General features: G+C 41.2%; 1 protein-coding gene across 7 annotated transcripts in view; it reads left to right on the top strand.

Moving 5' to 3' along the window:
- The window catches only part of AKAP9 (A-kinase anchoring protein 9), a 179,971-nt gene that overhangs the window by 132,232 nt on the left and 22,590 nt on the right, over nucleotides 1–25,149 (top strand). For all 7 annotated transcript variants that reach the window (XM_075922392.1, XM_075922389.1, XM_075922388.1 and 4 more), the window contains 14 exons: nucleotides 2,507–2,683; nucleotides 3,493–3,597; nucleotides 4,819–4,971; nucleotides 5,225–5,404; nucleotides 7,368–8,456; nucleotides 9,810–9,956; nucleotides 10,313–10,819; nucleotides 11,272–11,335; nucleotides 14,269–14,390; nucleotides 17,338–17,529; nucleotides 20,053–20,241; nucleotides 20,525–20,669; nucleotides 21,909–22,128; nucleotides 23,324–23,474. In XM_075922392.1, the coding sequence (XP_075778507.1) occupies nucleotides 2,507–2,683; nucleotides 3,493–3,597; nucleotides 4,819–4,971; nucleotides 5,225–5,404; nucleotides 7,368–8,456; nucleotides 9,810–9,956; nucleotides 10,313–10,819; nucleotides 11,272–11,335; nucleotides 14,269–14,390; nucleotides 17,338–17,529; nucleotides 20,053–20,241; nucleotides 20,525–20,669; nucleotides 21,909–22,128; nucleotides 23,324–23,474 (3,441 nt within the window). The remainder of the gene's footprint in view (nucleotides 1–2,506; nucleotides 2,684–3,492; nucleotides 3,598–4,818; nucleotides 4,972–5,224; nucleotides 5,405–7,367; nucleotides 8,457–9,809; nucleotides 9,957–10,312; nucleotides 10,820–11,271; nucleotides 11,336–14,268; nucleotides 14,391–17,337; nucleotides 17,530–20,052; nucleotides 20,242–20,524; nucleotides 20,670–21,908; nucleotides 22,129–23,323; nucleotides 23,475–25,149) is intronic.

Raw genomic sequence — 25,149 nt, 5'->3', positions numbered from 1 at the left:
GCTATGCCCACTGCCCCTACCTCCATGGCCAAAAGGGGGCTGCGGGGGCAGCGCCTGTGGTTGTGTGCAGTCCAGAGCCCCCTAGCCAACTCTGCCTAGGAGTTGGACATGCCAGCTGCTTCCAGGAGCCATGCAGAGCCAGAACAAGCAGGGAGTCTGCCTTAGTTCTTCTGTGCTGCCCACTGAGAGCCATCTGAAGTAAGCACCATCTGGATGGAGCCTGTGCCTTAATCCCTCTTCCGCACCCCAATCCCCTGCCCCAGGTCAGAACCTTCTCCTACATGCAGAGCCTGCACCACAATCCCCTGCCCCAGCTCGGAGCCTCCCTTCCACACCCAAACTATCTCTTGGATCCTTCATTCTACACTCCCTCCTTCCCCCTAACTCCCTCCCATATCCCACACCCATGCCTCAGACCTGGGCCCATCCTAGACCCCATCTCTGAGCCTCTCCCCACACCCAAATGCTCTCCTCGAGTCTCAGTACTGCTTACCTTCCTGAACCCCAAATCCTTCATCTTCAGCCCCATCCCAGAACTCACACCTTCAGTGGCAGCCCTCACCCTCTCCCACACCTCAAGCCCTAGCCCAATGAAAGTGAGAGTAGGGGAGAACGAGCAAAGAGTGGGAGGATGGAGTGTGTGGGAGTGGAGCCTCTGAGAAGGGTTGTGGCAAGGACAGAGCCTCAGAAGAGGCAGAGCAAGGCCTTAGGGAAGGATGAGACAGGTGTTTGATTCTGTGCAATTAAAAAGTTGGCAACCCAACTAATAGCTGGCTAATAGCCTCTAACTGGCATCCCAGCAGTTATTATTTTTCAGTTAGATACACATGGAATAGCAAATAACCTGCTAATGTATTGTTCAAAAATGTCATGATTTGTAAGGCCCTGAGGTTTCGATGAAAAATCCTATTACTGAATGTGAAAGACTAAGAGATAAAAACATAACATAATGTAAATACATTATTAGACTTGCTGTTTTAGTTACATAGTGGTATATGTAAGAATATTATGTGAACTTTCAAATAACTGCATAAAGATAATGAAGAGAAATGCCTCTGTTACATGATCGTCGTACTCATTAAAGGTTTAACAAAGTATTTTTCTGTCTCTTGCTATAGCTGACATCTCTGTATTCTTTTCACTAGCAGTTATAAAACATTGTTTTATTATATGTAAGTGCCTTGAGCAAGAAGCAGTATCCTTCTCTTTGCTTGCATTTTACAATAACTGCTCTGTTTTTACTTTCTGTTGTTTGATGTTGATGTTATTAGTTCTTTCACAATGGAGTATCTTTATACTTGGTCTCAGACTCATTTTTCTTTTCCTTTGATCTTCTCCCTCTGTGATGTCTAACTTGTTGCCTCAGACTTCAGTAAAACACTTGACATCCTACCTATTGATCTATCTTCCATCTGTCAAATTGTCTTGATTCCATTAGCTGTAGGATAAATCATAATTTCTAAATACTTTAGATACTGAAATTGACTTATTGAATGAAAAGCTGTGTTTATCCCATCTCTTTCTATCACTCAGTTTAACTCGGACCTTATCTTTGTGCCTAAGGCCAATGTTTTGATGCTCTCACAGTTTCCAAATCTGTAATTCTGTCCACATCACCTCTATAGCAATGCCACAATTTTGTTTCCCTTAGCCATACCTCTGCTGAAATCTTTACTTGTGTCTTAATTACTTCCAGTGTTGAATACTTCAGTTACTCCCTTAATACGGTGCTTCTAAGCCTCAAATGTCTCAAACTTCAGGAGATTCAGAATACTTTATCTAAAAGATGTTTTGCAGTGCAGGAAGTGGGACCATATAATCTGTATCCTTTTTTACTTTTGCTGACTATCTAGCCATCTCCAAATTCTATTTAAAAACTCATGCAGAAACAAAGTTTCTTGTTAATCTAGAGTTAAGGTAACGCTGTATTAACTGACTTGAATGTAAAAGACGTCAATGAAGGTAGAGTAGTTATAAAACTAATACTCTAAAGCTAAAAAATTTTGAAGTATAGAAATGCATAATTAGGGTTACCCAGACAACTTTAATTCTGCTCCCATAACAACATGATTATTTTACCATTTCTTCTTTCACAAATTATTTTAGTTCAAGGGCTTTTGGCACAAATATTTTATAGGACTTGAAGAATAGCAGGACTGCCAGAATTGAATTTGTTTTCCAGGATCAAGGCACTTCTTCCTTGGATTTTTGAGAGATCCCTTTCCCACTGATGGGCTGCACAGCAATACCGTGGTATATGTCTTTGCTCAGTAGGGAGTCTGAGGGCCTTCAGAAAGACAAAATGAGTTGTAGGGAATAGCAAATGCCATCACATAAAATTTACCAGAGGCATAATTTGTATTTATTGAATTTGGAAATACAAAATTCTAACTTTGCACATCATCAAAGGAGTTTTTTCTCCTCAAAAATCAGTGTTCTACTAATGCTAGAAACACATTCCAGTGTGCTAGAGAGTAATCACTATTCTTACCTTGTCATCCACCAGGTTGAACAGTTAACAAACCATCTACAAGAAAAAACAGACAAATGCAGTGAGCTTTTGCTCTCTAAAGAGCAACTTCAGAGAGATATACAAGAACGGAATGAAGAAATTGAGAAACTGGAGTGCAGAATAAGAGAATTAGAACAAGCCTTAATTATCAGTGCAGACAATTTGCAAAAGGTATTGTGTATAAAAGTTCCATGTATTTCCTATTCTTCATTTGCCTAAGAACAAGGCAATTAATCTAATATATATTTGAAAGTGTTTGTGAGCAAGCAAGCAAGTCTGTCCATTTGTTCGAGAAGTCCTAAATGGTAAGAGCTAGAATCACCAAATTTAGTATGCAGCCTGCTCTTATCATAACTTAAAGCAAGGTAAGGGTTTGGTTGTGCGTGAGAGGAGGGCTGAAGCTCCCTCACCCCATTTATCCGGGGCTGCATAAAACTCTACAAAAAAGAGACAGAATTACCAGACAAGTGAAAGGGGCTGCCTGGGGGTACTTCCTGCCATCTGGGACTGCCCTAGCCCTGAGCCTTCTCACCCCTCAGGCACCTTTTAGGGAAGGTGGGCTGAACCTCCCCGTCCCCCATTCAAAGAGGATCATTGCTGGCTCTTCCCCTTCATCAGAGAGCAAGGGGAAAGTGCATACAGCTTGATCCGTTCCTCAATCTGACTGAGGAGTGTAGGGGACAGATGAACCTGTCCCTGTCCCTGTCCCTGTCCCTGTCCCTGTCCCTGTCCTTGCTGGGGGACGTGCAGTCCTTTCTTGGCTTTGGCTGTGCCTGGGTGAGAGAGGGCTTGGGTAGTCCTTTTACCCTGGAGCAGCCTGCGTACTGAACCCTCATTCCCAGCCCCACCCCAGAGCAATGATTTAAATAAAGAAAAACAGAAGTTAATTGAGTTAAGGACCCAAACAACACCAACTAAGTCTTCTAGTAATAAATAAATGAAAGCTGAAGTAATTGTATATAATATTACCTTTTTTAAAGGTGAAGGAAAGAAAGCAGTATGGAGTTGCCACTGTGAAGGGAGAATTGCCCCTTGAAGAACAATTGCAGGCTGAAAAAGAAGCTGTGGACAGAAAGGAAAAAGAGGTACAGTATCTCTAAAATGTTTAGGTTTACTTTTAATATGAATTATTTATTGGTAATTTTTGCGTTACACCTAGCTCCATGCAGTAAACTCCAGTTCACTGTTTATACAATCTGTAGCAAGACCATACTGGACAGTGATCTCCATAACTCTCACAAGCTGTCAGGCTTATGCCTAGTAATTATTGGAATAGGTTCTCCCAAGGGCCACCTAAAGTGTTTTTGGAAGTGGTAGTGTTTATTCATTTGGTAGTACTTTTTAGTTGAATGGTTTTCCAATCTAGGTTCTAGTGAAGCTGTTGTGTATACTTGTGGAGAAAATCTTGTTATGACTTTATATTTGGTTAGCTGCAGATTGGCAGTATTGCAAAACACCAGTTTTTTATGAAGGAAAACCAGGTTTGGGCTTGATTTTTAGATTTCCATTGCTTTTCCTTTGCAATGGGGAAAATATGCCATGCTGAACCTTTACGAGGATGTTAGGGTTGGTTAGTAAGGTGCCCTACTACGGCACTAATCTGCACACATTAAGGCTACATTTTCACTGCCAGTTCTTCTGGCAGAAAATATGCTAATGAGGGACACATTAGCGTAAGTCTCTATCTCATTAGCATATTTTCTGCTGTTTCTTTTTGCGCAAAAAGAAGCAGTGTGGATGGAAGGGGTTTTCTGCTTAAAAAAAAAAAACACCATTTTGCGTAAGATTCTTATGCCTGTCCTGGACAGGGACACAGAGACAGGGACACAGAGACACAGACACAGACACACACACACAATTTTTAAAAGGCTGCTGAAGGCAGCAATAAAAGAAACTCATGTAAGCAGTCTTAAAATGACAGTTTTTTGAGAATCTAAAGCCACTGTGAGGTTAGAATTGGTAAATTTAAATGAGCCCAATCCTGCAGCTCTCCCTAACTGGAACTGTCATAGTGATTGGCTGATATCAGTGGTTTTGCATACAAATAGCTTACAGGCCTTCAGAGAATGAATGAGCGACCTGGGCGACTTCCAGTTCTCTGCTTCCTAATCCATTCAGTCTTAAGAATCAAATGTATCTTTACAATCAACATGGCCAGTATATTGGTGAACACAAATCTCATTTGAGTAAAATGCTGTTGTTGTAACATGAACAAAATTGATGCCATATATATGTGTTTTTTTAATGTGTCTGTTTTTTAAAAAATGTGGCTGTTAACCCCTTTGATCCACATTTTGGATGTACAGATCACAAACCTTGAAGAACAACTGGAGCAGTTTCGAGAAGAGCTAGAGAACAAAAATGAAGAAGTTCAGCAATTGCATATGCAATTAGAGATTCAGAGAAAGGAATCCACTACACGCCTTCAAGAACTTGATCAAGAGAATAAATTATTTAAGGTAGTTATTAGACAGACAAGATTGTAGCTTCATTTCTGTTTACCTGAATAAATTCATTCTGGGGTAAACCAAGACCATTAATTCGTATTTGATGTCTCAAGTGTTATACTGTTCAGGTTACAAAATACTAAAAATTTCATATAGCCATTCTTTATTTCATATGATCATCTGTCAGAATCTATTAATTGAAGATACTCAGAAAAGGATACATATTGCATCACATCTTATGGATTCTTTTTTTTTAATTTGGTAGGATGAAATGGAAAGATTGGGACTAGTGATCCAGAAATCTGAAGATGCATCCATAAAGGATCATTGTCTAGTAGCAGGGAAACTTGCTCGGATCATGCAGGAAAAGGAACAGGAAATAGATCATCTTAATGAGCAAATAACAACCATGCAACAGCAACTTGAAAGTACAACAGACAACAAAGTACGTTATTGTCAAATCTTTTGCAATATCCTAATTTATATGCATAGATTTTAAAGAGCACGTATACTTAGTCATTAATAGAATACAATGCTCTAACCTTCAAAACTAATGACTATTTCTCACTTCTTTTTGTGGAATCATCATTCTGTTAAGAAAAATACATTAAAATTAAAATTTCAAAAAACAGAAGCCCTGGTCAGATTCAGTGTATATTATCTCTTCCTTAATTTCATGACATCACTCTTCATTATATTCTCTAGCATGTTAAATAATTCCCTTCTCTCCTTGGTGCAAGACGTAAGTATAAAAGACTACTAGACCTTAGATCAATATGTCCCAAACAATGGATTGAGACCTGCCAATGGGTCACAGAAAGGTTCTAGGAGGATGCCCCTCACCCTGTACTTACTCTGCAGCAGAGTGGAATGGAATGGCAGAGTAAATCCTGCACCAGATTGCATTGTCACTCACTCAGATTTTGCCCAGTCGTCCCTCTGACGTGATGAAAGGGTGGCTAGGTCAAACTAGAGTGGTGCTGCAAATTGCAATGCCTGGAGTAGGAAACCAGGCTCAGGGCCATATGTGTTAAAACGAGGGACACATCCCCTGGCTTGAAATGGTTTCCATTATTTACAGGGTTTCTAGTTTGGTACAGTGGCTGCCAGCACCCCCTGCTAGAGGGTGAGTATGAGGCAGACCCCCGCTCCTCCTTGGGGTTTCTCAAGTCAGTATTAGTAGAAGTGCTACTACAGGTGGCCAGTGTTCTCCCAGTGGGGTGAGGAGGAGGAGATGGTAGTGGAGAAGAAGGTTGCTAGCCTATGATTTTGTGTGCCCCCTCTCAGTGTCACTGGAACAATTTTTAGGGTAGGGGGTGCTAAGACACCCCCTCCCACCTTACTCTATCTGTGCCCCTCGCTGCCCCAGATTGATGCCAGAGTGGAGGCAGCTGTAGGGTGCAGGGCATAGGGTCAGGGCCCCAGGGCCTAAGCAGAGCTGATGGGGCCCAGCAGCCAGGACTCCAGATAGCAGCAGGACCTCCTGGCATGGGCTGGCATCTGGGACCCTAATACAGGGTGCAAAACCTTAGGTGTGGTGAAACATCCTCCATACTCCTTATTTCCCACATTTTTGCCCTCCCTTTCCCATGCCTGTACATGTCACAAAATTAGGCAAAATGCAGTTGTTGGATCACCTTGCTAAAAAATTTGGGAACCAATACTTTAGGTCAGTCTCTTCAATACTCTTCTAGACCTCTTCCTCCTCTTAGGCTGTGTCTAGACTACATACCTCTGTCGGCAGAGGCATGTAGATTAGACAGATCAGCAAAGGCAAATGAAGCCGCGATTTAAATGATCGCAGCTTCATTTACATTTACATGGCTGCCGCGCTGAGCCGACAAACAGCTGATCAGCTGTTTGTCGGCTCGCCGCAAATCTGGATGTTCCCCCTGTCGACATCAAAGCCCTTTGTCGGCAGCCCCGTTATTCCTCGTGGAATGAGGTTTACCGGGGCTGCCGACAAAGGGCTTTGATATCGACAGGGGGAATGTCCAGACTAGCGGCGAGCCGACAAACAGCTGATCAGCTGTTTGTCGGCTCAGCGCGGCAGCCATGTAAATGTAAATGAAGCCGCGATCATTTAAATCGCGGCTTCATTTACCTTTGCTGAACAAACAAATCTACATGCCTCTGCCGACAGAGGCATGTAGTTTAGACGTACCCTTAGTGTTTTTTGTTTTTAAAATAATTTTATTTGTGATCTTTCACCAACTTTCAGTTTATTTCACTGAATAGCATTGCATTCAATATTCATGTGTGATTGAATTCATTTTTTTTGTGCAGGATTTCTTGTACAAGATGTTGGGGGGAATGAGTAAACAAACAGCTCCCAGAAAATCCAGGAGAAAGCATAGTCTGGTTGTTTTTTAGTTACATATTTTATATTCCTTTCATTGACTTTCTAGGTTATTGAAGAAAAAAATGAGCATATAAGAGAACTTGAAGCCCAGGTAGAATGCCTAAAAAGTGATCAAGAGCGTGTGAAGAAAAACCATGAAGAAGAAATTGAACAGCTGAATGAAGTAATTGAAAAACTTCAGCAGGAGTTGGCAAATATTGAACAAAAAGTACCTGTAGATGTTACTTCCATTCAGGAGGATGCTGACAGTCTGAAACAGCAGTTTGATACAGTATTGGCAGAAAAAGAAGCTTTGGAGAAGAAAATGGAAGATGATAATGTAAAAGCATCCCTTACAAAGAATGAGCTTGAAGAAACTAAATTAAAAATGAACCATTTGAAGAAAGAACTAGATATCTTAAAGAGGGAGCATGAGCAAGTATCAGAAAAATATAAGCATTTACTGATGGAAAGTGACAAGGCAGAAGTAGGGGACAGAAGCAAAGACAAAAGTGAAAAACTGGAAGAAGCCCTGAATGAAAAGACTCCAATGCTACTAGAAAATAAAATCCAGCTTACATCTATGGAAGAAAATACAAAGGTCACCATAAGCAACATGCAGATAAACCTGCAGCAACTTCAGGCAGCTATTAAAGAGAAGGATTCAGAGTTGTGCCAGTGTTATAACCAAATGAAGGACTTGAAAGAGCAAGCCAAGGTTGAAACACAAATACTTAGAAATAAAATACTGGAACTTGAAGAGCTACTTCAGGAAAAGGTTGCTGCTGCTCTTGTGAGCCAAGTCCAGTTGAATGCAGTTCAGGAGCAAAATAAACTCAGGCAAAGAACTAAGGCATTTTCAAATGAAGAAGCAAATAAAAGTACACAAACAGAGAATCAAAAACACTTAGCTAAAGGAGAGACAGAATCAACATTATCAATATTAACAGAGAAACTTTCAGAGATGGAAAATGAGCTGGAGAGAATGTATAGTAAACTGGAGCTAGAAAAAGAAAATGCAGAAATTGCACAGAAGGAGGTTATAAAAAAAGAACACAGACTATTAGAACTTCAGCAGTTACTAGAAGACATTGAGGAAAAGCACAAAGAGGAGATTAAAAAGGCCCCTAAACAGGAAGAGGTGCAAATATCTGAGGTAAAAATTGTATGTCATATGATCTTTTGCTCACTTTGCCTAAGAATCAGTTATTTTTATGGGAACTGTCGTAGGTGCACACATTTTTAGTAAAACTAAAGGCATTAATATTCTGTTACTGCATGAACAGATTCAGTAAGAGCTGTGCTAGATATATATGCACCTCTGAGTTACAAATAGAACAAAAATTTCACCTTATACTAAAAGACAGAGAGAAAGTCTTGTAGAATGTTGCATTGCAAAGTTGATCCACATTGTTCTTTGTACATATCCATATCTTCATCCACATATTTTCTCCTAATAACTATGGCAGTGTGGACACTCTCTTATCCAAGAAAGTGCCGATGGCCATTTTAGCCATAGGGCTTTCTTGCTCAAGAAATTCACGTAGCCTATCTACACTGGCCTCTTCCGCAAGAATAGTTGCTCAAAAGGGCTTATTCCTGAGTGGGAGCATCGTAGTTCTTGCGCAAGAAGCCCTGATTTCATACATGAGAACGTTAGTGTACTTGCACAAGAACACACGGCCAGTGTAGACAGGCAGCAAATTTTTGCGCAAGAGCGGCTGGATCCGCGTAACTCAGGGACTGCCTGTACCTTTTTTGTACCCTCCTTTGGGTGCTTTCCACAATGACACTGACTTTATATCTCTTTAATATTTAATTTATACTAATTTATTTTCATGGTGCCCTCCATCGATCACCAGTTATGTCACCTGTGATTTTGACCCTCTGAATCAAAGTTTAGTGTTGTCTTCTATTTTCCAAGGCAGAGACTGTATGTTCTGTGCTTAGCAATTTAATGAAAACCTCAGCTTTGCTGGTGAAAGTCTGAAGTTCACAGATATCACGTAATGTAGGGCCTAGACCAGTGTTCCCTCTAAACTGCATAGCAGCAGTTCTGTGCACGGAGCCTTGAGTCTCTGACTGGGTGGGGCTGATTAATCACCTGTGAAGCTGTGCTGCTGGGCAGGTTAGAGGGAACACTGGCTAGACCCCAGGTGCTAAAACCTTTTGTGCACATGTTGTTGAATTAAGGTCAAAAATTTCTCTTTAAAACTGTATGATGTTTAGCAGACTTCATTTTCCAGAAGCTTATTGTTTTCCATGCAGTCGTTTTATTTTTCTGGAGTTTGGGGATCTCAGTTAATCTAGAAAAAGTGGCCTTTTGAAACATAAGACTGAGAGGTTAGGTTGGTCGCAACACTACTTATTCAAGACACTTGACGTTTCTTCACATGATTTGTCTCATCTTTAGTTATTGTGGCGTGGGATGGAGGGGCCATCACTATTAGTATTTTGATGCCATTGTAATAGCTGTTTTATCTACCATTGCTTATATTTTGACATGTAGGTAGTCACAGAGCTAACTCAAGGTCAAGAAGGAAACGTACTCATTGCTGAACGTGAATTAGAAAAAATCAAAGCTGAATCAGCTGCTGCCAAAGAAGAGCTGAGTAGTTACAGAGAAAAGTCAGAAAAACTTCAAGAGGAATTAATGGTAAGAACTGGGTCGTTCCATAATTGTTTTATTTCTTCCACTGAAACACATTCAGTAAAAATGACTGTACAGTACACAATGTTCATATATTTATGAAAATGACATGATGCGAGACAAGATCTTTAATTGATGCAAACGGTATAAACATAGTGATTTCAAGAGAATTGTATCAATTTACATGATCTAGTCTATTTCTTGAGATAGTAACTTTGTGTTATCATCTAATAAACGTAATCTGTTTAAACAAGATGAAAAATAATAACTGTGACTCTTCATTGTATAGAGCATTTAAAACACTAAACTTGGTGGTTTAAAAGTATTTGGCTATCTGGGCTTCAAATGTGTTATTTCTATAGGTGAGAGAGACAAGTATGACACATCTTCAAGAAGAGCTTCACCGAGTCAAAGACAACCTATTTGAAGCAGAAAAGAAGCTTGCAGATTATATGAGAAAGGAAGCGAAAATAGTAGAACTTGAAGACATAAAGGATGTTGACAAACCAGATAGTGTTTCTACCAAAGAAGACGCTAGTTTTACCAGAAAAAGTTCATCATCTCAGACTGATAAGACTATGCAAATCAGTAGCTCCAACCAGACTTTACAGGTTGCTGTTAAAAATGCTGAAATTCAAAATGATTTACAAAATGAAATTTCATCAGAGGAGGTTGCAGAAATCATAAGAGAGTTCACTGAGAGAATTGAACAAATGCAAGAACTCCATGCTGCTGAAATCATGGACATGGAAACCAGACATATTTCTGAATCAGAAGCATTGAAGAGAGAGCAGTTTGTTGCAGTTCAAGTATTAACAGATGAATGTAATGCTTTGAAAGAAGTCATAGAAACTTTGAGAGCTAAAGAGGTATATATTGTATTTTTATATATTCTTCCATTCTGTATATTATCAAGAATTTTGTGGTTCATGCTACTATTAAATAGGGTTCCTATTTTTAGTCCTCTTAATCATGAAAGCCAATTTGTGCCATTAAGACATTCTACGGTTTTTGCAGCTGTGTTGAGTTGCTTCACCCAAGGGACAGTTTCTAGATCCCTCCCTACCTCTATCATCCCTTAGGCTAGAGCAACCGGCTGCCCTCCTTGGGTCCAGCCAGTTCTATAGACTTGTGAAGCAGAAATGTCAGCCCATGAACCTTCTTATTTCTGTCCCTTTTTGAGAGTTTCTATGTTGCCAAGGCACTGGGAGGGAGTCTCCCACATGACTCTGATAAGCTACTTTGTTATGATTAATCTGAACCCTTATTTTGTCATGTTGTGGGGTTTTATAATTTTAAATGTTTTCTTTTACAAATATAGGCCATCCCAATTTCTGGGTTACCGCACTCAGGATCCTATCAGGCCAGAGATGGATGTTCTAGTGGTAAGAAACTATTGTTTTATAGCCATAATATTTCTCAGAATAGTATTATAAATTAAATTTGGGTATTTTTCATAGACTTTATTTTTATTCTGCTTGTATGATAAAAACCAAAAGTAGCTGTGCATTACTTTAGTCCTAGCACAATGGAAATTACAGTTCTTCTGAAAAGGTAAAATATCAATCTTGCAGGTATTTCTTCTTAATTAGGACTTTTCTACAGTGATCTTGGACCAATATCATGATTTTATTAAAGAAACAACAGGTACTTACTTGATGCTTTTCTCCTCCATTTTCAACATACAACAGCACAGCAAAGAGTTTAACATTCAGAAAGAAACCCCAGCATAAGCAACATGTAATCCCATCATATACAGGCAGTCCCCGAGTTACACGGATCCGACTTATGTCGGATCCGCAGTTACGAACGGGGCCCTCCCTCTCCCTGGTCTCCAGCAGACCAGGGAGAGGAAGCAAAGCCGTGGAGCATGCGGGCAGCTGACAGACGGCTGGCCGCGTGTTCTGCCACTTTGCTCTGCTTTGCTCCCCGTCCCCCTGGTCTGCAGACCAGGGGGACGGGGAGCAAAGCAGAGCAAAGCCACGGAGCCCGAGGGCAGCAGGACAGCCACGGCGCGTCTGGGCTGTCCCGCTGCCCGCGTGCTCCGCGGCTTTGCTCCGGACGCCTGTGATACAGCAGCTGGGGCGCTGCTGGTTGGTCCCGTAGCGCCGCTCTGGGCGCCACTGGACCAACCCAGCAGCACCCCAACTGCTCTGCCCCAGGTGTCCCCAAGTCAGCAGCTGCTGAAACTGACCAGTGGCTGACTACAGGAAGCCCCTGCCCCGGGCTTCCTGGAATCAGCCGCTGATCAGTTTCAGCAGCAGCTGACTTGGGGATGCCTGGGGTTCTTAAGTTGAATCTGTATGTAAGTCAGAACTGGCGTCCAGATTCAGCCGCTGTTGAAACTGATCAGTTTCAGCAGCGGCTGAATCTGGACGCCAGTTCCGACTTACATACAGATTCAACTTCAGAACAAACCTACAGTCTCTATCTTGTACGTAACCCGGGGACTGCCTGTAATCCCTTCCCCAAATTCCTTAGTTTTTGCCTCCTATAAAAGTGGTATCTTCCTCTTTTCTTTATCCATGATCTTCCCTTAAGTATATCAAATGTCTGTAATGAAAACTAGAGCCAATTCAAACCCCATTTTTAAGTAGCATTGTGATCTTCATCCCCTGTTTGCCTGACAACCTTCTGTATTAAAGGAATAGCTTCCTTTCTGAACGGTAGCCCAAGAAGCAAAGCAAAAGCCAACCTGCAGTAACAAAAGGAATTGTAACAGGAGCAGCAGTGAAAATCCCTTAGTAAACAAATGCTGTCACATCTGGGAAAGGCAAAGAGCGTTATATATTATGTGACTCTTAATTACTCTAGGACAAAAATATGTGTGCCAGTGAGGATATTAGTTGCCTTGAGGATAGAAATTGGAAGCTGGTTCCTTCTCTTCAGATGGAGTTCCTCTATCCTTTCTTTAACTGTTTTCAGCATCTCTCCAGGGCAACTCCTGAGACCTGGATGGTATTTAAAGCTGCGGTTCTCTGGCAAAATCTCTCAGGGTGCATGAGTGGCAATACCACTGTCTCCTTCCCATTGTAATACTTATCACATGCTCCTCTTTCCATGACTGCAGAGCTGAATGTGTATACCAACCAGAGTGAGTGAAGCCCATCACATTTTTACCACAAAAATTAAAACACTCTGTTCTATAGTAGCAATCAGAAATAGATTCAACTTTTACAGGAGGCACAGACTATAGACACTGAGAAGGGTCAGTTGGCAAAGGATCATGTAGTGTTCAGATAAATGTGTTGGTTCTGTCTCCCTGAATTTTAAATTATTTTCTTTGCTGCTGTGTTCTAAAAGAACGTAAGAATGGCTATACTGGCTCAGACCAAAGGTCCATCTAGCCCAGTATCCTGTCTGCCGACAGTGGCCAGTGCCTGGTGCCCCAGAGGGGGTGGACCGAAGACAATGATCAAGCAATTTGTCTCCTGCCATCCTTCTCCAGCCTTTGACAAACAGAGGCCAGGGACACCATTTCTATCCCCTGGCTAATAGCCTTTTATAGACCTAACCTTCATAAAATTATCTAGCTTCTCTTTAAACTCTGTCATAGTCCTAGCCCTCATAGCCCCCTTTGGCAAGGAGTTCCATGTGGGTTGATTGTGCACTTTGTGAAGAAGAACTTTCTTTTATTAGTTTTAAACCTGCTACCCATTAATTTCATTTGGTGTCCTCTAGTTCTTATATTATGGGAACAAGTACATAACTTTTCTTTATTCACCCTCTCCACATTACTCATGATTTTATATACCTCTATCATATCCCCCCTCAGTCTTCTCTTTTCTACACTTAAAAGTCCCACTCTCTTTAGCCTCTCATATAGGACCTGTTCCAAACCCCTAATCATTTTAGTTGCTCTTTTCTGAACCTTTTCTAATGCCAAAATATCTTGTTTGAGGTGAGGAGACCACATCTGTACGCAGTATTCAAGATGTGGGCGTACTATAATTTTATATAGGGGCAGTAAGATATTCTTCGTCTTATTTTCTATCCCTTTTTTAATAATTCCTAGCATCCTATTTGCTTTTTTGGCTGCCACTGCACATTGCGTGGACATTTTCAGAGAACTATCCACGATAACTCCAAGATCTCTTTCCTGATTAGTTGTAGCAAAATTATCCTCCATTATATTGTATGTATAGTAGGGGTTATTTTTTCCAATGTGCATTGCTTACACTTATCCACAAAAAAGGAAACCAGGCTTAGAAGACAAAACACAAAATTTTGATGTTTTGCAACCATGTGACCTTTTTTGTTATCTGTCATGTAAACAGTTCACAGTAATTCAACTTTAGTGTTTTTCCTTTTATTTTAGATTCTAGTTCGGACTGGAGTCAAGGAATTTATCTTACCCAGAGCCAGGGATCTGACACAGTATCAGAAGGAATAGGAGAAGAAGATGAAACTTCAACAGATCTGCTTCCAAAGAAAATAAAGGTAAATTGGAGCTAATGTAACAGGAGTATAGCCATGGCTGAGCCTGAGTGGGCTGTGGCCACCCACTTTGCATCTAGGCCTGCCCCAGTGCACCCAGCGAGCCAGCCAGGGAGTGGTACAGCGACACTGGGGCTTACCCTGCTCTGGGATCAGGGTTTTCTCCTCCCCTCCTGTCCCATTCCCCCCTGCTTCCCATTCTTGCCCACCCACTTGAAGCCAGAGCTCACCAAGTGGGCCCTTCTGGCTACACCACGGTGATGTAATTTTTTTTTTCAAAACAAAATTATTTTAAAGCTCCTTAATACTGTCTAAACTAAAGCACAGATCTGCAGCCTTCTCTTCTGGGGAAAGTGGAAGAGCCCTGTAAATAGCAGATATTTTAAAAATTATTTAATTATATTTGATAGCTTTCTATCATCTGATACAGCTAGCTACATCTGATAGCTTTCTTTGATAGGATGACAGGTCTTGTAGATTAGGGAGAAGCAGTGGATGTGGTATAACTAGACTTTAGTAAGGCATTTGATATGGTCTCGCATGATATTCATATCAATAAACTAGGCAAATACAACTTAGAGGGGGCTACTATAAGGTGGTGCATAACTGGCTAGATAACCATTCTCAGAAAGTAAGTAACTGTTCACAATCCTGCTGGAAAGGCATAACAAGTGGGGTTCCGCAGGGGTCTGTTTTGGAACCAGTTCTGTTTAATATCTTCATCAATTATTTAGATATTGGCATAAGAGAGTACGCTTTTTAACTTTGCAGATGATACTAAGCTGGGAGGGGTTGCAACTGCTTTGGAGGAGAGTGTCATAATACAAAATGATCTGGACAAACTGGAGAAATGGCCTGAGGTAAATAGGATGAAGTTTAATAAGGACAAATGGAAAGTATTTCACTTAGGCTGTGTCCAGACTCAGGGGTTTTTTCGAAAAAAGTAGCCTTTTTTCGAAAAAACCTCACCTGCGTCTAGACTGCAGCCGCGTTCTTTCAAAATTAAATCGAAAGAACGCGGCTTTTCTTTCGATGGCGGTAAACCTCAATTTACGAAGAAGAACGCCTTCTTTCGAAAGTTCCTCTTTCGAAAGAAGGCGTTCTTGAATGTAAATAGGGCTTCTTCGAAAGAGAGCATCCAGACTCACTGGATGCTTTCTTTCGAAAAAGCAAGCCGCTTTTTTGAAAGTTCAACATGCAGTCTAGACGCTCTCTTTCGAAAGAGGCTCTTTCGAAAGTATCTTTCGAAAGAGCCTCTTTCGAAAGAGGCTTGCAGTCTAGACATAGCCTTAGGAAGGAACCATCGGTCTCACACATACAGAATGGGAAGCGATTGTCTAGGAAGGAGTACGGCAGAAAGGGATCTAGTGGTCACAGTGGACCATAAGCTAAATGAATCAACAGTTGTGATGCAGTAGCAAAAAAAAGCAAACATGATTCTGGGCTGCGTTAACAGGTGTGTTGTCAGCAAGACACGAGACGTCATTCTTCCGCTCTACTCTGTGCTGATTAGGCCTCAATTGGAGTATTGTGTCCAGTTCTGGGCAGCACGTTTCAAGAAAGATGTGGAGAAATTAGAGAAGATCCAGAGAAGAGCAACAAGAATTATTAAAGGTCTAGAGAATATGACCTATGAAGGAAGACTGAAAGAATTGGGCTTGTTTAGTTTGGAAAGGAGAAGACTGAGAAGGGACATGATAGCGGTTTTCAGGTATCTAAAACGGTGTCACAAGGAGGGGGGAGAAAAATTGTTCTCCTTAGCTTCTGAGGATAGGACAAGAAGCAATGGGCTTAAACTGCAGCAAGGTAGGTTTAGGTTGGACATTAGGAAAAACTTCCTAACTTTCAGGGTGGTTAAACACTGGAATAAGTTGCCTAGAGAGGTTGTGGAATTTCCATCTCTGGAGATATTTAAGAGCAGGTTAGATAGACATCTGTCTGGGATGGTCTAGATGTTACTGGGTCCTTCCATGAGGGCAGGGAACTGGACTCGATGATCTCGAAGTCCCTTCCAGTTCTAGTGTTCTATGATTCTATTCTATGATTTTTAATTATCACCGCTATGTATATATTGGCTACTAGCAAAAGCCAGCACTACATAAACAGTTTTGTCAAATGAAAATATGCTATTTCCCTTTCTAATAATTATAAAGAAGAATATGTTCCCAAATGGGCTAGTCCTAGCCTGTATACAAACTTCAAAAGCATAACACAAAATTTGAATGGAAAATTTCCAAGACTTACTTTTTAAAAATATAAGTTTCTGTCGAGAACTCAGTTCAAATTTGCAGAACTAATGTAATAGATTTTTTTTTTTTTTTTTTTTTTTTTTTTTTGTAATGAACTTCAGTGGCTGCTTCAGTATTTGTTTCTGGGGGGAGAGGGGATGCTAAGTGGAAGTGGCAGTTAGAATTCTTATTTAAACATAAGTTGATTGTACTGAATTTACAAATGAACCCCAATTCAGCTGTGTCCCTTTGTATTTGGGTTTTGAAATTCTTTTGTAGCAGGATGGCTACTTTTAAATTAATTACTGAATGTCCAGGGAGGTTAAATGTTCCCCTACAGGTTTATGTATGTTACCTTTCCTGATGTCTGATTTGTGTCCATTTATCCTTTGATGTAGAGACTGTCCAGTTTGGCCAATATACATAGCAAAGGGCATTGCTGGGACTTGCTGGCCTATATCACGTTAGTGGATATGCAAGTTGATGGTGTGGCTTATGTGCTTAGGTCCTGTAATGGCATCACTTGTATAGATATGTGGACAGAATTAGCAATGGGGTTTGTTGCAGGGATAGATTCGTGGGTAAGTTGGTAAGTAGACATTGCTTTTCCTTGCATAACCAGCCTCTTTTTTTCTGATGGCAGATTCTACTGTGCCTCAGCCAAGATCACTGTTATGACTATCACTCAGTACTTACAATTTTTTTTCCTGTTATTGTTACAGGGTTTGCTGAGAGCAGTGCATCAGGAAGGTGTACAAGTGCTATCTCTCACAGAATTTCCTGACAGTGAAAGGGATATAATGTCTCTTAAACAAGGGCCAGAATTGTGGCTTGAGGAAAGGAAATGTTTTCTGAGCACCATTTCATCACTGAAGGATTTAATTAGACAAATGCAACTGCATAGGGAAACTGAGGTATAAAAACTTTGCATGGGACAAAATAATTTATACAACAGCATTTGAAACTAGAGGTGTGTGAATAATAGCCAAGCCACCAGATCCACCATAGCTGCCTCTCCGGAACCCTTAGGCAGAGAGCAGCTCACTCTTTAAATGGCCAACTGCATTCTGCTCTAGATGCTGGGGAGAGAGGAGGAAGGGTTGGCATGCTGCCCTCACTTCCTCAGTAAAATCTCTCAGCTCCCACTGGCCAGTTTCTTGCCAATAGGAGCTGAGAAATTTTGCTGGGGGCAGGGTCAGCATGTGAAGCCTCTCCCCCGCCCTGCCCCCTTCCCCCCCCCCATGCCCAGAGCAGACCCACGTGAAGCAGCTAGCTGACTGAGATTTCAGCAGAGAGACAGACAGCCTGCCTCAGATTCCTGCAGGGCTGCTGGCTGGGAGCCACCTAGGTAAGTGCCTCCCAGCCAGAGCCTGCCTCTGGCACCTCACCCCCTTTTTCACCCCAACTATCTGCCCCAGACCACCACCCAAACCTTCTGGACCCCTTTCCTCCCTTCTCCCGGGTCACAACTTGCTCCCAGATCCTGTACCCCCCTCTCCTCTCCTACATCCTTACCCCTTCCCTGACCCTGCACCCCATTCCCCTGCCCAGGTCACAACCCAATCCCTCTGCACCCCCTTCTTCTGGGTAACAACCCCCCCCCCAACCCTGCACCCACTCCTAGAGCACATCCCCCAAGCCAGAATTCTCTCCTGTACTCTTACCTCTCCTGAACACTGCAACACGAGCCCCTGCCTCAGATCACTAGTCCCTCCTTCACCCAAACTCCCTCTCAGACCCCACATCCCGTACATAAGTGTGGCCCTTGATCGCTTGCCAAAATTTTGGAATGACCTCCCATTAAAAATGATTGTCCACCCCTGACCTAACATGATTGGGCCAGATATAACTAATAGTTTATTTTTACTAATAGAACTTGGGAATTTTAATATAATGCACTTGAACCTTACAGTTGTTCTTCCAGTCAGATGAGCATATTGCCTCTGCATTGTGTTTTTGCCCAGTGTTGTCATTTCTCATGCTGGATATGGGAGATGTTCATTTTTAATGTTGGAATATTCCAATATATAGTTCCACTAACAGGAAAAAAGTTTATCCTTATAAGATAAACTTTATTTTTTATTTCATTTATTTTATTTCATGTTCTAGTGCTTTATAATGCTTGTTTGTGCCCCAGCATGGGTGCCCATGTGGAAATTTGGCTCTTAAGAAGAAGTTTATAAACACTGTAAAAATATTTCAAAGTACCCTTTTCCCTCTGTTCCTGACTTACATTTTGTAAAAAAAAGATACTGTGGTGTTTATCAGCATCTAAATATATATCACATAATTTACTGCAAGATTAAAAAACATAGTCCTGCAAGATTAAAACAAAACTAAAAAAATCATTATTGAAATTCACCTTTTAATAATACAGTATCCCTGGGAGGCCCAGCATATTAAACCTACCTTTATGAACGTTTCTAGAAGTTAGACTGTTCTGAAAGATGTTATGTGGGACAGATCATTGGGCCCTATTTTACATGCTTTCAGAGCAACGGATTAATTGCTTTTTTGCAGATTTTTTGTAAACTGAAGTCAAATGAAAAGTAGTGCATGAATTCTGCCACTCTTGCTTACCATGAATACAACTATGCTCAGTGATTTCAATCAATCTGGATACGGCGTAAGATATTACCAGTATGGCTAAGAGTGTCAGAATCAGGCCATAGAAAATAACAGACTAGTCTGTTTTCTGCAGCTGAGGATCTGTAGTTGCTGTTCCTTGATTTTCTGCCTTTCTTCACCTCAGGTGTTAGTGGCTTGCAAGGGATTGTCTGCCAGCTGTGGGGCCAGCTGGAGTTCATCCCCAATGCATCTTCTGTGCTACGGTAGACAAGCCCTATGCCATCTGAGGGTCCTTACGCAAAGTTAATTCCCTGTTTCAGATCCGTGGGTAGTTTTCTTTCCTGTTGCACTGCCTAAAGGGCACAAAAGGAGAGGAACAAGTCAATGAATCTAGCACAGTATCACTACAAAATGTTACCAAGATTAACTCTGCTCCATAAAAACCATTAGTATAGTATACACACAGTAATGTGGTGCAGGACCACATAGTGCTGTGGTAATCAGCGAATAGGGTTCCATCCATTCCAAAGCTATACAACTAAAAGGAAAATCTGATACGATATAAAACAAAATTTTTCTACATGGGGCCAAATTTTCTAAAGTAGGGATCTAAATTGCCTCTGTGAAAAATGCAAATGTCAGTTTGCATGCAGAAAATAGCATTTATTCATACAAAGAGAAGAATTGCATGTATCCAGTAAGTACATATGTGGACACAAATCTCAATATGCACAGATACAAATTGTGTCTGTATATCTGAAATGAAAGAAGCTTAGCGTTTCACTGACTACCCACATAAAATTATTATTTAACATAATAGGTATACTTACAGATCTGTTAAATGCATAGTCACTTCTATCTCATTATAGATTTATGCAAACTGTGAATCTCCTGAGACTGTCCCAGATTGGCGAGGTGAACTCCTGCATGCTGTTCAGCAAGTATTTCTAACAGAACAAGATGTTCTTCTAGCAGCATTTCAAACAGAACTTGCAGAGCTAGGTACGAAGGATGCAGTGGTATTGATGAACCAATTAGAGCACAGACTTCAAGAACAGGTGATGCAAAATACTAGTTGAGTTCAAAGTATATTTATGTATATGTTAAATTTTAATCTTTGATGTACAAATAAAGTAGGAAAGCATTACAGACCAACAGTTTCCTTTATTAAGTGTTGCATTAATTGCCGATTATTGGAAAAATACTTTAATTATTATAAGGACTGTAGCTACTTGGCAATATGGAAGTAAAATTATCATATACTTCTATAGAACGTTTAAGAAGTTTGTTGCTTAGATATGACTTTCTGGAGTTTTACTTTTAAATGTGTAACACTAACAGGTTATTAACCAAAGAGTGGCTATGGATTTCATTCAGAATGCAGATAGAAGAAGTTTGCTAATGGAAATTCAAGTACTGCATGCTCAGATGAACAATAGAAAAATTAATCCAAAGAGAGAACAAGAGATTGATCCAAAAAGTCAAGGTACTTTATGTTGTAATATTGTATGCATTAGGTATCTTAATTTGCAATTAATTAGCTAATCGAGAAGTTGGTGGAATTTCTATCGATTACTTGATTCAATGGTAAAGGGGAATGTTCACTACCCTCCGCTGTCACTCTGCAGTTTAAATGTAGTAGGAACCAGGCATGCAGGCAGCCCACCGAGCTTTTACTACATTTAAAATGCAGAGCGGCAGCGGGTTAACTCCTGGGGCCGGCGCAAGCTGCGCCTGAAAAGTCCCAGCACGAGCTGGCTTTGGGACCACTGTGGCTCTACCTCCTCTCTCCCCGCATAGGTTTATCAAGTAGTCAACTAGTCAACTACTCCCTTAAATCCCTAGTATGCATATATACCTGTGCATGTGTGTTTTAAAAATATGCTTGAAAATGAAGTATAGGTATATTTCATTCTGCATTGCCATTTTCAGGATTCCAAACTTTCAATTTTATCTGACCAATATACCTTTTGAAATTAAATTAACCTTTCTGTTTACAAACTCTTACCACTATCTAATTTAAAGAGATGCGGAATGATTTTGAAAATGAACCCAAATTTTGCATCTTCAGGATTTTTTCTAAGCCTGTACTTTAGTTGTTTAGCTCTAAGAGCTTTAAGAATATCTCTTTAAGATGGGTAGTCATTGATAATTATTCAGATTGTCATGTACAGACATGACAGAGACAAATGTTCAAAGACTAGATGTAGTACTATTATTTTTCTGTGCTGCATGACAAATACGTTTTCTATATTTCACTGTATTGTGTGATACCAGAAAGTGTAGTTTCTCTAATTTTATTATCAATAATATGAGTCTTTTTATGTATTTCCAGAGAATGCATATATTTATATGTAGCTATAATTCTTGAAATGTTAATGGACTACAATCATTTTATTGAGCCCCTTTTCAAGGACAGTATCTGGACACTGTTTAGGTCTTGCAAGCTTAAAGGCATGTGGGAGTCAAAATTGAATATAAGAATTTGAAATAACTGTGCATCCAATCCTTCTAAACAAATATTTGTTTTAAGTGATCTTCACAAAGATTAAAATTCACTCTTATACACAGGGCTTGCACAGGGCCTAGACATCATTTTGAAAGCTTATGTGGAGCAAAAGTAATTGTAATGGTTCTATGCACGGGGCAAATTTTAGCCCAAAGAAGTAAAATTATTTTTAGAATGTGGCTTGGGTAAGTTCCATATTAATGTTGTTATCTCTAGAAATGCTGGAGTACAACATGGAGCAGAAGCAGTCTCAGATACTGGAGATGCAAGTGGAACTCCGTAGCATGAAGGACAGAGCGGCTGAACTTCAAGAACAGCTGAATTCTGAGAGAATTATGGTTTCAGAACTGAAGAATGAACGTGCCCGAGCTAAACTAGAACTTGAAACAACTCTTAAAGCCCAGCACAAGCACTTAAAAGACTTAGAGACTATCAGGTATGGCTTTCAGTAGCTGACCTTTCTTGCATTAGAGTTGTACATGTTTGTTCTTGTATTGCCATTTATTACCATATTAATTTTATTAAGTAAATTGTTACTATTAGCATTTAAGATTGCTGTAAAAACATGCATCTGACGAAGTGGGTCTTTGCCCACGAAAGCTTATGCTCCTACACTTCAGTTAGTCTATAAGGTGCCACAGGACTCCTTGTCGCTTTTGTAAAAACATTGTTCTGGAAAAAATAGCCCATTTTTCCAATTGTGAGCCTATGGAAACAAGGAAAGCTTTGGTTTTTAAGCTTTACTTGTAGTTTACTCTGAAATATTTTCCCAATCCAAAGAGAGATATTTGAGATTTCTGTACTTACTTTCAACCAATATATACAAAACTGTAAATATTTTATTAACTTTTTGACACAGTGGCAAGAAAAAACAGTTTATGTTGAGATTGACATGAAAGAAAGATATGAATAGTTTGTGGTAAATGTTATGTTCAGTTCTATGTAGCTTATGTGAATCACTCTTCCTTGTGGCTCAGCTGCAGAGATGACAGGGTTAGAGAATTTGAAATCCTGCTCAGGAAATAAATTTCACAGTTTCCCTTTACTAACTTTGCAAATGTGCCTCTTAAACATAAGAACATAACTGTGAAGAGTAGGACTTTTAACATGGTTCAAAAAGAGCTAGATAGATTCATGGAGGTTAGGTTCATCAATGGCTATTAGCCAAGATGGGTAGGAATGTTTGTCTCTGTTTGTCTGGAAATGGATGACAGGAGAGGGATCACGTGATGATTACCTGTTGTGTTCCCTCCCTTTGGGACATCTGGTATTGGCCACTGTTGGCAGTCAGGATACTGGGCCAGATAGACTTTTGATATGGCCATTCTTATGTTCTTAAAAAGGGTACTTTTGTTGTCCTTACATATACCTACGCCTCTGTAAACTCCATTCCAATTCATCTGATGAAGTGCATTTTACCCACAAAAGCTTATGTCCTAATAAATCTGTTAATCTTTAAGGTGCTATGGAACTCCTAGTTGTTTTTGCATATACAGACAAACATGGCTACCCCTCTGAGACTGATTTAAAAAGCAGTTCTCTGTGTTAATGTTAAATTCTGTTTTCCTCATGTAGTTTGTGGATTTTTGATAAAACAATAATCCTAAAGATAGCCTATGTGTCTTTGTTAGGACTGAGGTTAAAGAAAAAGCAGCAGAACTAGATAAGTTAAAAGATACAATGGCAAATGAACAGAAAAAATCAAGAGAGCTTCAGTGGGCTTTGGAAAAGGAAAAAGCTAAAATGGAACGCAGTGAAGAAAGAGGACGAGAAGAACTTGAGGTACCATATCTTTGTTCTCAAATTATCCTTAACATTAAAAAAAGTACTGTGCAATATATGGGATAGATTCTCCCCTCTGCTGCTGCAGTATAATCACTGAAGTTGGAAGAGGCTATTCTAGAATCTTTCCCATACAAGCAGCGAGGCAGAAAGGATCTGATCCAAAGTCCATTGACATTACTGGAAGTGTTTATTGGATTTCTGGCTTATTTTATCACGCCCGTGGTTTTTAAGATATCAGTAGGAAAGGAGCCACCCATATTATGCCATTTGCTCAAAGAGATGTGTTGGCTGACAAGGCAACAGCTGCAGCTCCCGCATATGGTTGCCAGGTATCCAGTTTTCAGCTAGAACTCTGGTTGAAAAGGGACCCTAGCAGCTCCAGTCGCCCCAACTGACTAGACTGCTAAAAGTCTTGTTGGTAGCAGCAGCTGGTTCCGCATGACTCCTGGAAGCAGCTGGCATGTCCTTCCAGCTCTTAGATCAGGCCTGGGCAAAATACGGCCCATGGGCCTGATCTGGCCCTCCAAGCCACTGGATCCAGCTTGCAGACGCTGCGGGGAGTCCTGGGCTGGCTCCCCGTTTGCCTCGCCCCGCCCACACGCTGCTCAGAAATGTGACTGCAGGGCGGTTTCACTTTAAAAAGTGAGCTTGGAGGGAGAAGCTTTAGGAGCTGTTCCCAGCCCCAGCACAATCCTATTGGCTAGCTTCTGGCCAATGGGAGCTGCCTGTTTCAATAATGGAGCACAAGGGGCTCCTAGTTATTCACAGAGCACATGGCTGAAGCCTGTGCAGGGGACAGGACAGGCAGGGAGGCTGATTCAGGAACAGGCTGCTGGTTGGTAAGTCTCCTGGCCGGAGGCTGCCTCTGGCACCCCAGCTTCTTCCTTCTCTAGCACTCTGCCCCCCAAATCCTCTGCCCCCCTCCTGAACCCATATCTCCTCCTGGATCCAGCACCCCAATTCACTGCCCCAGATCACAGTCCCCTCCTGCCCTAGCTCACAACCCAATTCCCTGCACCCCCTCTTAAACCCCAATTCCTTGCCCTAGGTCACAATCCAACCTCTGCACCGTACTTCAGTGCCCCAGGTCACAACTGTTCCCTTCTGCACCTAACCTCTATTCCAGACCCCGCACCGTCTCCATTAATATCATGAAAGATTGTGGCTCTCAACCACTTTCCAAACTCTTGGAGTGGTCCCCCATCAAAAATTATTTCCCACTCCTGTCTTAGGTGTAGGGACGGCTGGGGGACTTTACACAGTGCCCCTCCCCATAACTCAGGCACTGCCCTGAGCACTGGCTCCACTGATCCCATTGGGTGGTACCTGCAGCCAAGGGCAGCACATGGAGCTCCATAGCCACTTTTGCACTTAGGAACCAAAAGGACACTTCCAGGAGCCGCCTGAAGTAAGCTCTGCCTGGAGCCTGCACCTCCTATCCCCTCCAACACCATAAACCCCTGACCAAGCCCTGAGTGTTCTTACACACCTGACTTTACCCCTACCTCCAGCCCTGAGCCCCCTTCTGCACCCTAACCCCTCATTTCTGGCCCCACGCAGGAGCCCACACTCATAGCCCATACCCTGTCTCACACCTCAACTTCTGGCTCCAACACAAAACCTCCTCCCATACTCTGAACCCTCATCCCCACCCCACAACCTGGAGTCCTCT

The sequence above is a fragment of the Pelodiscus sinensis genome, chromosome 2 (genome assembly GCF_049634645.1).
Source record: "Pelodiscus sinensis isolate JC-2024 chromosome 2, ASM4963464v1, whole genome shotgun sequence".
NCBI lineage: Eukaryota > Metazoa > Chordata > Testudines > Trionychidae > Pelodiscus > Pelodiscus sinensis.
This window is presented reverse-complemented; position numbering and strand designations above follow the sequence as displayed.